General features: G+C 36.6%; 2 protein-coding genes across 2 annotated transcripts; both read right to left on the reverse strand.

Annotated features, from left to right (window-relative positions):
* Positions 1 to 8,180: 8,180 nt before the first annotated feature.
* Positions 8,181 to 10,391, reverse strand: LOC116166462. Its single transcript, XM_031481412.1, has one exon. The coding sequence runs from the start codon at positions 10,389 to 10,391 to the stop codon at positions 8,181 to 8,183; it is 2,211 nt and encodes a 736-aa protein (XP_031337272.1).
* Positions 10,392 to 10,957: 566 nt separating this feature from the next.
* LOC116166463 lies at positions 10,958 to 13,738 on the reverse strand. Its single transcript, XM_031481414.1, has one exon. The coding sequence runs from the start codon at positions 13,736 to 13,738 to the stop codon at positions 10,958 to 10,960; it is 2,781 nt and encodes a 926-aa protein (XP_031337274.1).
* Positions 13,739 to 14,348: the final 610 nt, after the last annotated feature.

A 14,348-nucleotide genomic window follows, 5' to 3' on the forward strand; every position in this document is an offset into this window, starting at 1 on the left:
AGTGCCGTCTAGTACATTAAGCTCGCTAACTTCGATGTATGAAATTTAAATTTGCGTGTCCCTAGTCGATAAAAACACATCCACACGCCCATTTGGAGTTGAAGATAATTAAATCGCGAACGCGCCCGACGTTCTAAAATTGTCTGGATAGTTTGCGGACAAGCAAACTTTTTCAGCGATAGAACGTCGAAGCTTTTACATTGTTATTTCCAGCGAAACTGGCTAACGCTTTTATACCTCACAAAGCGCATTGAAATGAAACTTTTCGTCAACAATGCAGCGTAAGCTAAAGCGGACGTAATTCTTTTTATTTTGTTCAATTTCTATAGAAGTAAAGGTACTTGGAGTTTTATATGGTGCGCAGGGTAGAAATTTCGAAAGTTATTGGCCTTATTGGTACATTATGTACCTACCGGTTGCGAATGGAAACTGTTTCATAAAAGCACTGGGCGAGCGTTAATCCCATAATTAATTTGTAAGCCAAACGATATCGTTCGTAAACGATAATCGTGATTCTGATCAGAAGTTATTATGTATGTTGAAGTGCAACTCAGACACCTTCAAGTTTAATAAAGGTAAACAAAATGGAACCCGCAAGAATTCCGACGAGGCACTTCCAACTAAATTATGAAAGTTTGTCACACAAGCTTACAGAAAATGTACAAGCAAGTAATTCTAGTATTACAAAATGAAATGAGAAACTTCATAATTGAACTCGGTAAATATATATTTCTGTGTGAACCACCTGGTTGCGCAGTATGAATCACACAACATACTAAAATGTCACTCAAAACGTCAGGGCTAACACAAATAAATGAGATTGTCTCCCACTGAAAATGTCTTCAGAAAGCTATCAAAAACTATATTCACAAATTGCCTCCATTTGACACACTCGGCTTGCCCAAATTACACAAAGCTCTAGATTTATTGGGTTCGTAAACACACGTGACATACGTAAAAACAAACCCGCACCTTAATAATCTACAATTTTTATGTCAACTCCTTTTTGTCGATTTTAAACGCTATCTTGTTAATTGCTGATTCTGGTGATGATCTTCAGTACATTTAATAAAAAAAACTGTATAAATCGATAGTTAATATTAAAATGACGAATTTGATCGACGCAAGACTGTACCGGTATAACACAAACACTTTTTAAATAGGTACACAAAAGTTTATGTCGTTATATTTCAACAGCCGTTACCGTAAACAAAATCTGTAATTAATTCGCCGTTTACAACCGTTCCCCTCAAGACATTTTAGTTTATCCTAGTTACACCAGAAAGCTCTATTTAGAAAACGAGCGCGAATATGTCAATGAACCTAGCAGAGCAAGGTCACCAGAACACAATCAAACATATTGCATAATTAGGTGCTAATTATTACATGTTCTGCTAGGTTCATATGAACTCAGAAGAACACTACCTTTAAACCCAAGAAAATGAAAAGTGAACTAACTATAATTAGGTGCTAATTAGGTGCTAATTAAGTGCCCTATTCCCGAATTGAATGCTCCTTTTTAGCGCATTTCCACAAAAATAAAAAAAAATACGCTATTGTGGCCACTTTGTCCGTCCGTCCGTCCGGATGTCCGTCCGTCCGTCCTTCCGTCCGCTCGTTTTGCGACGCTACTAGTTCTTTAACTTAAGAGCTATTGTTCTACTTTTTTCGCTATTTGGTTCGTTATGGTGTCGAGGCTTGCACCAAGGAAGGAATTTTTTCTGCGTTTATTGCTAAAAAAGTTATTGTAAAAAAACCAACAAACCGTTTTTTACATGTTCCATAATTTTACACTTTTGCCGTTTATTAACCATCCTAGATTATTTATAATTTTGTATTGTTGTCTGTTGTCTGTCTGTTGGTCTGTCCGTCTGTTCCTTTGCCTGTCTGTCCCTCTATCTGTCCGTGTGAACGATAATTTTGTTTAGAAATGTCCGATCGCTTTTACATCTCCGTTAGTTATGCATGAAATTCAATATGGGCATAGCCTTAGCCATATAATACGTAATGCCAAAAGTTGAGTCGAATCGATTCAAAATTCACAGTGCCCTTTTCGCATCTCGACCATTTATAAACCGAATTGCAAACTTTTTTTCTTATAAAAGTATTTGAATGAAATTTGATACATAGGCACTTGGAATAAAGAAAAATCAAACGCCAATTTCAAAATTTGGTTTTGCGCATGCGCAGTGCCAACTTTTTTATTTATGGAAGAATTTAAATGAAATGTGATACATAGGTGCTTAAAATAAAGGAAAATTTAGCGCCAGTTTAAAAATGTTATTTTGCCCATGCGCAGTGCCAACTTTTTTTTATCTATGGAAGCATTTAAGTGAAATTTGATACTTTGGCGCTTGGAACAAAGGAAAATCTAACATTAGTTTCAAAATTTAGGTTTGCGCATGCGCAGTTCCAATTTTCTTATTTAGAAAAGCATTGAAATGAAATTCTTCTTACAAACTGAAATTGAAATAGCATGTCAAAAATGGATTGCTCATGTGCAACGCTATCTTTCATATTTGTGGCCGGATTTTTACGATTTTAACAGAAGTTGCATCTTACAAATGGGAAAATCGTTTACGATTACTTTTTAACTTGTTTTAATTATTACATGTTCTGACAGGTTCATAATTTAAAAAAAGGGGCATTTAATTCGGGAATAGGCCACTTAATTAGCACCAAATTAGCACAATTCACTTTTCATTTTGTTGGGTTTTTAAGGTAGTGTTCTTGCTGAGTTCATATAAACCTGGCAGAACATTATAATACTTTATAAAAAAAAGGAACATTTATTTCGAGGATAGGGCACTTAATTAGCACCTAATTAGCCCCTAATTATAGTTAGTTCACTTTTCATTTTCTTGGTTTTTTGAGGTAGTGTTCTGCTGAGTTCATATGAACCTGACAAAACATGTAATAATTTAAAAAAAAGGAGCATTTAATTCGGGAATAGGGCATTTAATTAGCACCTAATTATGCAGTATGTTTGATTGTGTTCTGCTGACCTTGCTCTGCTAGGTTAATGGACATCGATATCAGATTGGTAAGAGACTGTTTCCGACCTAAATTAGAAGTATCAATTTAGAAATTCCATATCACACATTTAAGTGAATATAATTAATATTTACAACAATATAATGAATTGCAGAAGCAGTATCCTACGTTCCCTCCATGGCATGGCCGAATTTTATAACAGTTGTTATTTAGAGTTACATTAGTAAGTAATCTAACTTTTGAGCTTTTCCGTAAATTTACTTTGGTGGCCGTAACGTATTTAAATCGCCTTTGTACTGCAACGTAAGATCTTTTGTCTTTGGTGTTTTGCTAGTGACAAGTGCCGTATTAATTTTTGATACTTTCCGTAAATTTATTTTGCATTAAATTTGCCGCACAGTAGGTATTTACCGTTTTTGCTTTTTCTTGCACAGAAAATTCTACCGCTGTGTTTCTTTGCAAGGCAAGCCTTTGCCAATTTCAGTTCTATTATTTATAAAGGGGGGATATTCTTTCGCTTTCCTGCATTTGAATTCCCGTAGCTACCGATAATTAATTTGCGCTTTGTTGGTTGCGTTCTTGTTGCAGCAATCGCTACCGTGTCCGTATGCCTTAATTCTGCTTTCAGATCCTTCGCTAGAAGCCGATCTCCACCGTGTTATCTGTGACATCCGATTCGCTGCCGGTCCGAAACCCTGTTCAGGGACAAGTCCGTATCTCTTGGTGGCGCTCGAATCCGCCCATCCGTCCCGTTCCGTCAGATTTCCTTTGAGTTGGAAGTGATTTATACTTAGTTTCTTTATACTTAATTGATTTCATATAAATAATTACACCGTTTACCGATTGCGCGCAAACTACCAAAGTTTTTCGCAATCGCCCTTGAAGTTTTTTCCAACGTCAGCTTCCAATGTCTTTATTACCGTGAAAGTTCGTTATTAAAGGGCTTTATAAATGGTTTCGTCGGGACATGTGCCCTCCAGTTCCTTTAAACAATGTGCAGTTATTACAACAGGAGTATGTCAAATACTTAGGCTTTCACCTGGATAACGGTCTTAAGTGGACCAAACACATTTTTGAAAAAAGGAAGTAAGTTGGCATGGAGTAAAGGAAACTACAGTGGCTCACAGGACGATCCAAATGGTACGGTAAGAATCTGCACTGTCCCACTTCTCTCGCTGGTTGAATCTAGCCCGTTAGAAGACCTACCTTCTTCGGCTAGTGTGCCCTAACAACCAATAGAAAACCCGCACTTTCGACATGTGCTCGGTTTTAAACAGAAAACTTTGAAGTTCGCTTGTTATCGCCAGACGTAATTTTGTTCATGTTGGCTATAAAGCGGTTTTTTTTTGATACGGCAACGATGACCACCTGTCTGCCTGTTACCTGTCTTTACATAGATTGGAAGTAGCGTATCAACGCCTGTTGGGCAGTCCAATCTATTTTTAAGTGACAACACAATAATAGCTATTTATATATCAAGTACATAAACTGGGTCTTTATGGACGAGCCGTTTATTTACAAATAAACAAGGCGAGTCCCCATAAAACCTATTAATGGACGCGATATATACAAAGCTTTATGTACGACTGCAACAACCCTTAAAAATGAAAATTTCATGGAATTCAATAAACGATAAAATCTATATATCATTGACAGCAGATGTCAAGCATTTGTCAAGTATTTCTAAAATACTTGAATTGAATTTACCTTGGATTGACACCTAAGTACGACTGTCACATTGACAGGGGGCCGTTTTACTTTATCATTATGGACTAGGCCCTAATATTGCAAATTATGGCCACTAATTGCGACACTGTAATCACTGCATTATCAAGCAGTGGTACATAAACAATTATTATGCGGTGTAGAAAACTATGATGAAATCAATAAGAACATGAGGGATGGTTTTGTCTGCGGTCCGAAACAGTTCACTGTGCTGCAATATAATTGGCAGTCTTAACAGTGATATACTGTAAGAAGCGCCAACTCTTTAAACAACATTGAATTGAATGGTAAAGAAAAGGGCGAGAAAATTTATTTTTTCAGTGCGTTTTTTTTCATATAACTAAAAGCACGATTTGTGCTGCTAAACCAATTTCTCAAAAGTTCGCTAATCGAATTATTTAAAGAAAACGTATGACGAGTATACCAAAATTAATCTGCACTCAACACATATTGTGAGCTAGCAACCCTTAAAAGATTAAACACCTCGAAGCGAAAAGCGAAAAACGAATGAATGCTTGAAAATCTTTTCTGCTTTTAGTTTAGAAAAGTGCTTAGCGTTGCAATTACACGATGTAGAGTCGGGCACACACCTCCTGCAGAATAAACGATTTCAACTACTGCAAACTTCCGAAATTAAATGCGCGCTCTACTCGACGACTGTTCTGGTATTCCACATTCGAACCCACTGCAGACCGGAATTATTGATTTCGGTCCAAATTGCCCGCAATAAGGGACGGAAAGTTTCCACCGCAAACAAATATTTTATCGATACGCGATCCCGGTAATGCAATGCAAAAATATTGTGTCACAATTTTCCGGTCAAGTGATTAATACGATTGGGTTGATCGCAAATTAAACCTACCGATCTGCATGCTTTCAAAGTCCACCATCATAAAGGGCGCGGGGTTCGGTACAAAGCTCATTCGCATGCAGGAATTACGAATTAGCATTAGCTTTGTTCTTTTCTAACTATATTTCGTTAGGATAACGATGGGACCAACTTATGTAATGAAATGAATCCCTCGGTAACAGAGGCCGAGAGGGTATGCGTTAAACAATTACGTTGTTTTGGGGCAAACTTTGCTCACTCGCAAGAACGACCATCTATTTAGTTACAGAAAAGATGGGAAGGGAGAATGAGATAATGCTCTTTTGTAAAAGACTGTGTTTTAAACTACGTCGCGCACTTCATCGATGTGTCAGTATTAATCTTATACAGATAATCGTTACCCTGTAATTAACAGCTATTGCACTTTGTGCATGTGTTACAAGTCAGATGGAAACTAATTGGATTTGTACCAAAATGACATATGCAATTATGTATACATCCATGAATTAGGCAAATTGCTTATAATGGATAAACCGGTAAACGTACATGCGCCTACTTCTTTAGGAAAGTATCTGTTCACAGTTGTTCTTAAATTGATTTATAACATTTTATAACACTTCTAATTACAGTCATCTTTTTAACACTTAATTTATAACACGAACGCATGAACGTGAATCCTTGTGGTAAACTGGTACAGCGGCACTAATTCACTGACAGTTTTAAGGATTCAATGTAGCACTCATTGGGGCCGAAACATAAAGGTACCGCCGTCCCAGAACCAAACGTAGCGTTAGGGAACAAATTTTTGTGTTTGTCAATTAATTAACTGTGTGTTTAATCGAACCCAAAGCGCAACCCAGATAGAGTTTTTATGTCAAATTTTTTATTAGTTCCCAAAAATGAGGTCAGGTGTTTAGAGGATTTTTTGGAATTCTCGGGAGTGACAGGAGTTCATCCAGGTCTTTCAAATTAATGAAATTTAAATGTGCATGTGATATTCAATGTATATGACTAAAAATCACATGAAACCATTGCGATTATTCACAAATGTCGCTAATGTTTTATAACTTTACTGTAAACTACCCCCTTAGGTACTTCTCCACCATTCTGGTGGATAATTTAATTTAAGTGAGCGTTGAATTTAAGGCATCGTGTTACTGTAAACCGTCTAACGAGCATAACACCTCGTATTAAAACTTCCATGCTCCCTCGAGGGGGGCGTTCCAAAGGGTGAAATCACCATGGAAATTTAGTAGGTGAACATAATCGCCTGCCGGATTGTGCGACTGGCAAATATCCCCAATTGGTTTTACGAAAATGCACTTACCTGCTTATGCGTCATTAAGCTGTGGTTTCCATTACTTCTTAATGTAAATTTTCTCTAAAAGAAGGCGCACTTCACTAAATAGGTACTGGCACATTATCTGCAACAATGCGAGCAAATGTCAAAGTTTTTATTAAAGGGCAAACACGTGTGTACAAAAATTTAATAAAAGAGAACGAAATTGAAAAGAAAAACTTTATACATGAGAGCAGATCTAAGGGAAATTCTTATTTTCATATGTCACACCCTTATCAAATATGAAAACATAAATTAAATACACGTTCCCTGTACACTTGTCGCGTGGAAATGGGTCCCTAAGCGAACGAGATCCTGTTCGAAATTTGCTAAAGCGAAATTAAGATTCCTTTCGAATTTTCATTTGCGTTTCAGATTTACGCCATATCAGTTCAGCTCAGGCGATAAGCGTTCCATTAGAATTCATCTCATGCATTTTTTTTTCGGTCTAATGAGTTTTCGTAAAAGCCGCCATTGACGACCATTTACTATGTATTCAATCACCGCGGTCATTAATAATTTTTCGAGCGACAAAAGTCAATTTTAAAATATCGACGTTATCGGAAGATTACGCTTTCTGCAGTAAAGGGAAGTTAAATGGGCCGTTTCTAACGGCAGACGTTTTTTTGCGTCTTCGACCCTTGTTTCACCGAATACCAATTACGTAAAATAAGTCTGTGCTGCTTCCTTTGTGAAATGCATATTATACAGGTTGCTTAGGACACACGTCTTTTCTCCCCATTTACATTTATACAGACATATGGATTCGAGTCGTTATAATTTCAAGCTGAAAACCTTCTACGTAAATAGTACTTTTTCATTTAAGAATATAAAACCAATTTCGTAAAACACTCACCATTTTCGACGTTTCGCGAATTGAATTTCTTTGTTTTGTTTACGCATTGGGTGTATGAAACATATTATGTCAACATCTTAAATCGAATTTTTACATTTTCCCATCCTCAGAGAAAATATGTATGCCCAAACAGAAAACTTCTCAAATTAGAAACGTGACAAATGTTCTTCGCGACCTGCAGATCGCGTACCACAATTTCGTACGTTTTCACTCTTTCCGAGTGTTATTGACTCTTACCTAATGTGATATATTATATTGTCCGGGTCGAAGAACAATTTGACAAGAGCTTTTAAATTAAATTTATTATGACGGTTTTTTATAATTTTTCTAACAACCTTATTTATTTCTATGGCAACATTTTTTAATAATTCAGTGAACTTGATACAAATAAATTCAACATTTCTCCACCCTAGTAATTGCCTCTCTTCCAGCAATTACTACTGCAGATCAAGTACAATGAGTTTGGACAGTGCTCTTCGGTATACCTTTCCATTCCCATCCTTGACGTCAACTATACGAATTCTACCATCTCTGGCAGGATACGTTTTAACTACTCTTGCTTTTCGCCAATCATTTCTTGTTCCATTTGGATCAACAATTATAACAATGTCATCAACTTTGATATTCTTCTGTTCTTGATACCATTTGGACCGTTTAATTATTGTTGGTAAATAGTCATCAAGCCATCGCTTCCAAAAGAAGTCTGCCAAACGCTGAGCTGACCTCCAACTATTCATAAGATTAAGATCTCGATTGTCAGTAGTCACAGTCCAAGGTTGTGCTACAAAGTCTGGTCCGATCAGGAAGTGATTTGGTGTCAGAGGTTCAGAGTCATGAGAATCGGAAGAAACGTGTGTCAGAGGTCTGGAATTCAATATATTTTCGCACTCTATGAGGAAGGTTCTGAGTATATGTTCTTGAGGATACCTAGTATTCAGAATTTCCTTTAATATCTTCTTTATGCTTTGAATTTGCCGCTCCCATATGCCGCCCATATGTGGTGCATGTGGAGGATTAAAATGCCATTTAATTCCTCGCAAAGAACAAAATTCTATTATTTCATTTTGTTGTAAATTGTCAAGATGTTGCGAAATTTCCCTTTCAGCCCCTCTAAAGTTCAATCCATTGTCACTATGGATTTCGTGAGGAAACCCACGTCTACAACCAAATTGCCGGAGTACATTTATAAAAGCATTAGTCGTGAGGTCATGAGCAATTTCTAAGTAAACTGCCCTGGTTACTAAACAAGTGAAAATAACTCCATACCTTTTCTCTCTGCTTCTCTTCACTGCAACTTCAAAGGGTCCAAAATAATCCACTCCACATTTTATGAATGGTCTGATTGTTGGTTCTATTCTGCATAACGGTAATTGTCCCATAATTGGTATCATGGGATTGGCTCGCCTATTGCTACAGTGCTGACAATTATGGAAAACATTTTTCACTGCTTGTCTCATACGTAAAATCCAAAATTTACATCGTAATTTGTTGAGTACTATTTCTTGTCCAAAATGATATGCATTTTCATGATAATGTTGAATTATCAGTTTAGTTATTCTATGTTTCGGGTCTAATATTATCGGATGTTTCGTATCGAAATTCAAAGATGAAGAATTATTCAATCGTCCATCTAGCCTCATCAACTTGTCCTCTTCTCTGAACGTACAAGACAATGAAAAGAGGCGACTCGTTTTCTTGATTATTTGACCTTGTTGTAACATCTTGTATTCTTCTAGAAAAGATTCCATCTGTACCTTTCGATAAAGAATAATTTCAGCTTCATACAACTCTTCAACGGTAATTTCGTTCCGGATGAAAACTTTTGCTCGTAGTATGTTTCTTACTCGGATTATGTAGGCTGTAGCTCTAAGAAGTCTCGTCCATTTTGAAAATCTTTCAGGATTAGGAATATCAGGGATCAAATCTTGTGCTGAAAAGTTGATGCAAGTATACTCCAGTCTTTTCATTTCTAAATTGTCTGAATCAATTTTCAAATCATGTTCGATTTCTCTTGGCCATTCCTGGGAATTCAATAGTAGAAACTTTGGCCCACATATCCACCTAGAATCTGCTGATACTGAGGAGTTCATAACATATTTCGTCGCTTCGTCCGCAACGTTGTCTGAAGATCTAACATATTTCCAGTCAGTTACACATGTTAATTCTTGAATTTCACCTAGTCTTTGGGCTACAAATACTTTAAAACGTCCAGCTTCCGATCGAATCCAATGGAGAACTGTTTTTGAATCAGTCCAATATGTCGTGGATGAAATATTCAAGTTTAAATTCTTCATTAGATAGTTACCTAAGCGTGCACCCATTAATGCCCCTTGAAGTTCCAACCTTGGTATTGACATAGGTTTTAAAGGAGACACTCTTGCTTTGGCATTTACGAAACTGACCTGTACTTCATTTCCATATTGTATTCTCAGATAAGCTACTGAAGCATAGCATCTTTCTGAAGCATCGCAGAATATGTGCAGCTGCAAATGACTTGAACTCCTATCGAATGTGAAATATTGTCGTGGTATCTTGAAATTATACATTTTCTTCAATTCCTCAATCCATATGTTCCATTTATTCGCCAAGTTATCTGTAATTTCGTCGTCCCAACCTAACTGGCTCCTCCAAACATCCTGTATCAGCATCTTACCTTGAATCAATATGTTTGTCTTTGTAATAAATCCCAGTGGATCAAAAACTGACATTACAATTTTCAAAATCTCCCTTTTCGTCGGTCTTCTTATATTTTCCAACAAATCCTTTTCAATTTTGTGGAATTTGGTTTTGAACTCGAAAGTATCATTAATTGGGTTCCAAAATATGCCAAGTACTCTTTCGATATTCTTATCGTTTTCATTTCTCAAAGTTTTCATTCCATCGGCCACTAATTTGGAATCAATATGGTCAATAATTTTGATATCATTCGCAATCCAATTGCAAATCTGAAAACCTGCCTTACTGTGTATATGTCGTAGTCTTTTAGTGAAATCAGTCATTTCACGAAACGCCTAGTCATTTATATGAAACTGTGGAACAGTTTACTTTCCAAGACCAAGCGATTGGATTCCCTTCCCATTAGAGATCGATAAATGGTATCCTTATCGATCTAGAAGGGGAAGGGAAATTACCCCACACGTAAATTTTCAGCGTTTCACTAAATGACTAGGCCTCGGACTAGGCGTTTCGTGAAATGACTGATTTCACTAAAAGACTACGACATGTGTATATAAATCACATCTGCAATTAATTTATGGGCTGCTTCAATTGTGTCTGCTCCACCCAAATAGTCATCCATGTAATGCTTCTCTATAATGTCGGGAACAGCATCTGGATGAGTCAGTTTAAACTCTTGTGCATTCTTATTCTTAGCTTCCTGAGCTAAGCAAGGACCACAAGTCGATCCAAAGAAAACAACTTCGATTTCATAAACGTCAGGTTCTCTCGTTCTATCCATCTCTCTGAAAAGGACGCGTTGTGCACTACAGTCGTCTTTCTTAACGCGAACTTGTAAAAACATCTCTTTAATGTCAGCTGTGAACGCATATCTGCAGATCCTGAAGTTAATTAGTATATTAAAGAGAGAGTTATATTTGTCCGGACCTGTCAATAAAAAATCGTTCAAACTGACACCATTACTCTTGGCAGAAGCATCGAAAACAATGCGTAATTTATCAGGCTTATTTGGATTAATTATACCAAAATGAGGTAAATACCAGACTTTGAATTGATCTCCACATACCTCGCTGTTGTTCAATTTTCGTATATACTTCTTTTGCACCAGTTCATCGAATTTCTGACAATATCTTCTGCCATACTCTTCATTTTTGTCCATTTTTCTTTCAGTGCAAATAAGTCTTCTCATCGCATTTTTCTTGCTTTCGGGAAGTACTACATTTTCATCTTTCCAGAGGAGTCCGGTTTCAATTCTTCCTCCTGATCTTGTCATGGTTCTATCCATTATAGACTGAGCGACCATGTCTTCTTTGGACATTGCTTTTTCAAGCTTATATACTCCAGACGAGTCTATTTGCCATTGTTGTTTAACTAAGTCATGTAAAACATCCAAGTCGTCCTTATCTTCACTACTCATGTGACATACGTGACTAGTGGTATGCTTGTTTGAAAATGTGTTAGCAGTCTGGCTTACATTTCCATGAAGTACCCATCCCAGCAGTGTCTTGCTTAAGGCAGGGCCATTCCAAGGTCCAGAAATAATCCTTTTGTTAACTAGTAGGGGCCAATTGTCCTGTCCGATTAGCACCTTAGGTTTTGCATTTGTCATAGACAAAACCCCATTACCTAAGTAAGTAAATCTTTCCATCATTTCTGAACTATTAATGGATTGAGTAGGTAGGGACATTTCTTTCATAGTCCATACACGACGCAATTGATATTTCTTATTCTTTTGTTGTCCGATGATACTGAAACTTACTATTCTTGAATCGTCTTGTTGACGAACTTGATTATTTGTCCACTGAATGGTGAGTGTACGTTGAGGTCCATCCATATGAAGTTCATCAGCTAAGTCTTGATCTATGAGTGTAACTGTGGATGCATCATCCAGTAAAGCATGAGTATGTACATAATTTCCATTTGTATTAATTGTAATAGGAATAATCTTCAATAAAACATTGTTACTTGTTAAGCGATGATAATTAACTTCATGTTGATAACCTTGATTGCTTCTATTATGATTATTATCATTATCTTTATGCAATAATATGTGATGAGGCTTTGTGCATTGATTCTTCCCACATATTTTAATTGATTTGCATGTCCTCAAAGTATGATTAGGTATAAGACAAGAGAAACATATTCTTTGGGATGTGACTACATGCCATCGATCATCAACGCTTAGAGATTTGAACTTTGAACAATTACTAAGATGATGAAACTCATTTCCACAACAAGCACATTTGGGGTTTGTTGTTCTACTATTGTTTGTGGTCAGAGTAACATCTCTCCTATTGTGTTTTTGTTTATCCCTAGTTACATTAGTTACCGTATCTGACAGTTTTGGCATTTCAATTTGACTAACAATCGAAGCCCTATGATCTAACCACGCACTGAATTCTATCAGTTTAGGTTGTTGAACCGTTTTTCTAGAAATATATTCCAGCCAACGTAACTTCTGTGAGGTTGGTAATTTATTTAGTAGTTCTTGAAGTAGAATTGGATTTCGCAAATGATCCTCTTGGTTTAGAGTTTCCATGGTACCTACTACATTTTTGACGTTGTCAGAAAAATTAATGAACATGTCAAGTTTATCTTCTTTCACTACGGGAAAGTTCCTTATTCTATCTAAGAGCATAAAGACTATTAATTCAGGACGGCCAAATCTTTTCCTCAACATATCAATGATTTTATCCGCATTCCTTGGTAATATAAGAAGACTCTCAACAATCGTTCTAGCATTACCTTTCAGGCATTTTTGTAATCTACATTGATTCTCTTCTTTTGTGTAACCACAAATAGCTGTCGAATTTTCATACTGAAATATGAAATTGGGCCACTCTGTGGGATAACCATTAAATATTGGCAAATCTTTTGGCATTGCTTGTCTGGTTATGAATGTTGAGAATTCGACTGGTACTTGAGATTTATTTATTTGTTGGTTACGCAAATTATATTTAGATCCTACCTCAGATGACAAATCCTTTGCAGGTGAAGCATCTCTACGACTATTTATCCATTTTTGTACAAATGACCTATTACTTTCTGACCCACTGTCTACTGATTCAGAATTCCCGTCGACCTCTTCTTGTTCTAACTTGGAGACCTGCATCGCCAATTCTAAATCCACAATCTCTTGCGCCAGTTTCCGCTTCTTTATCTCGGCGTCAATCTTGAGTTGTTGTCTTACGAAACAGTTGCTTTTACTAGATGATTTCCTTGACCTGCACGATTGCGTATCTTCATTGGTTTGAAGAACCTGAATCTCTTCTTGCTTGTCAGGAAGGCTGTCATGTCGTTGTTCAATATGTTTACCCATGGCTTTCACACGTTCACTCCGTCTTGGAAAAGTTAATGATTTTGACATCTTGGTTATTCTATGAATTTCTTGATGCCTTGTCTGAGGGATCAATGTCGTTCACGAGTGCTTCCTCTCTTGGGGAAATTACCAATATGACTATACCCACGTGATGTAACTTGTCGATGTAACAATCACGTACAGCTCCTCTTCTTGAAGGACTAATTACAATCCAAGTGCGGTTCGTTTTCTCGAAGGACCAATGTTATTGACTCTTACCTAATGTGATATATTATATTATCCGGCTCGAAGGACCAATGTTATTGACTCTTACCTAATGTGATATATTATATTGTCCGGGTCGAAGAACAATTTGACAAGAGCTTTTAAATTAAATTTATTATGACGGTTTTTTATAATTTTTTCTAACAACCTTATTTCTATGGCAACATTTTATAATAATTCAGTGAACTTGATACAAATAAATACAACACAAGGATTACCTACCTTTAATTTGATACAGTAGGTAATACAAATTTGTATAAGAATAAGTTGTTTGCGTAATTGGGTTGTGTAATGACTAATTACTCATTTAATTACCAATAGGTACTGAATCCATGGAATTACATAT

Source organism: Photinus pyralis, unplaced genomic scaffold (genome assembly GCF_008802855.1).
Source record: "Photinus pyralis isolate 1611_PpyrPB1 unplaced genomic scaffold, Ppyr1.3 Ppyr1.4_LG3b, whole genome shotgun sequence".
Lineage (NCBI taxonomy): Eukaryota > Metazoa > Arthropoda > Insecta > Coleoptera > Lampyridae > Photinus > Photinus pyralis.

What these genes read in the sequence shown, in the direction of transcription:
- LOC116166462 (XM_031481412.1), bottom strand. Translation starts at nt 10,391, where the DNA reads ATGCTGATACAGGATGTTTGGAGGAGCCAGTTAGGTTGGGACGACGAA.
- LOC116166463 (XM_031481414.1), bottom strand. Translation starts at nt 13,738, where the DNA reads ATGGGTAAACATATTGAACAACGACATGACAGCCTTCCTGACAAGCAA.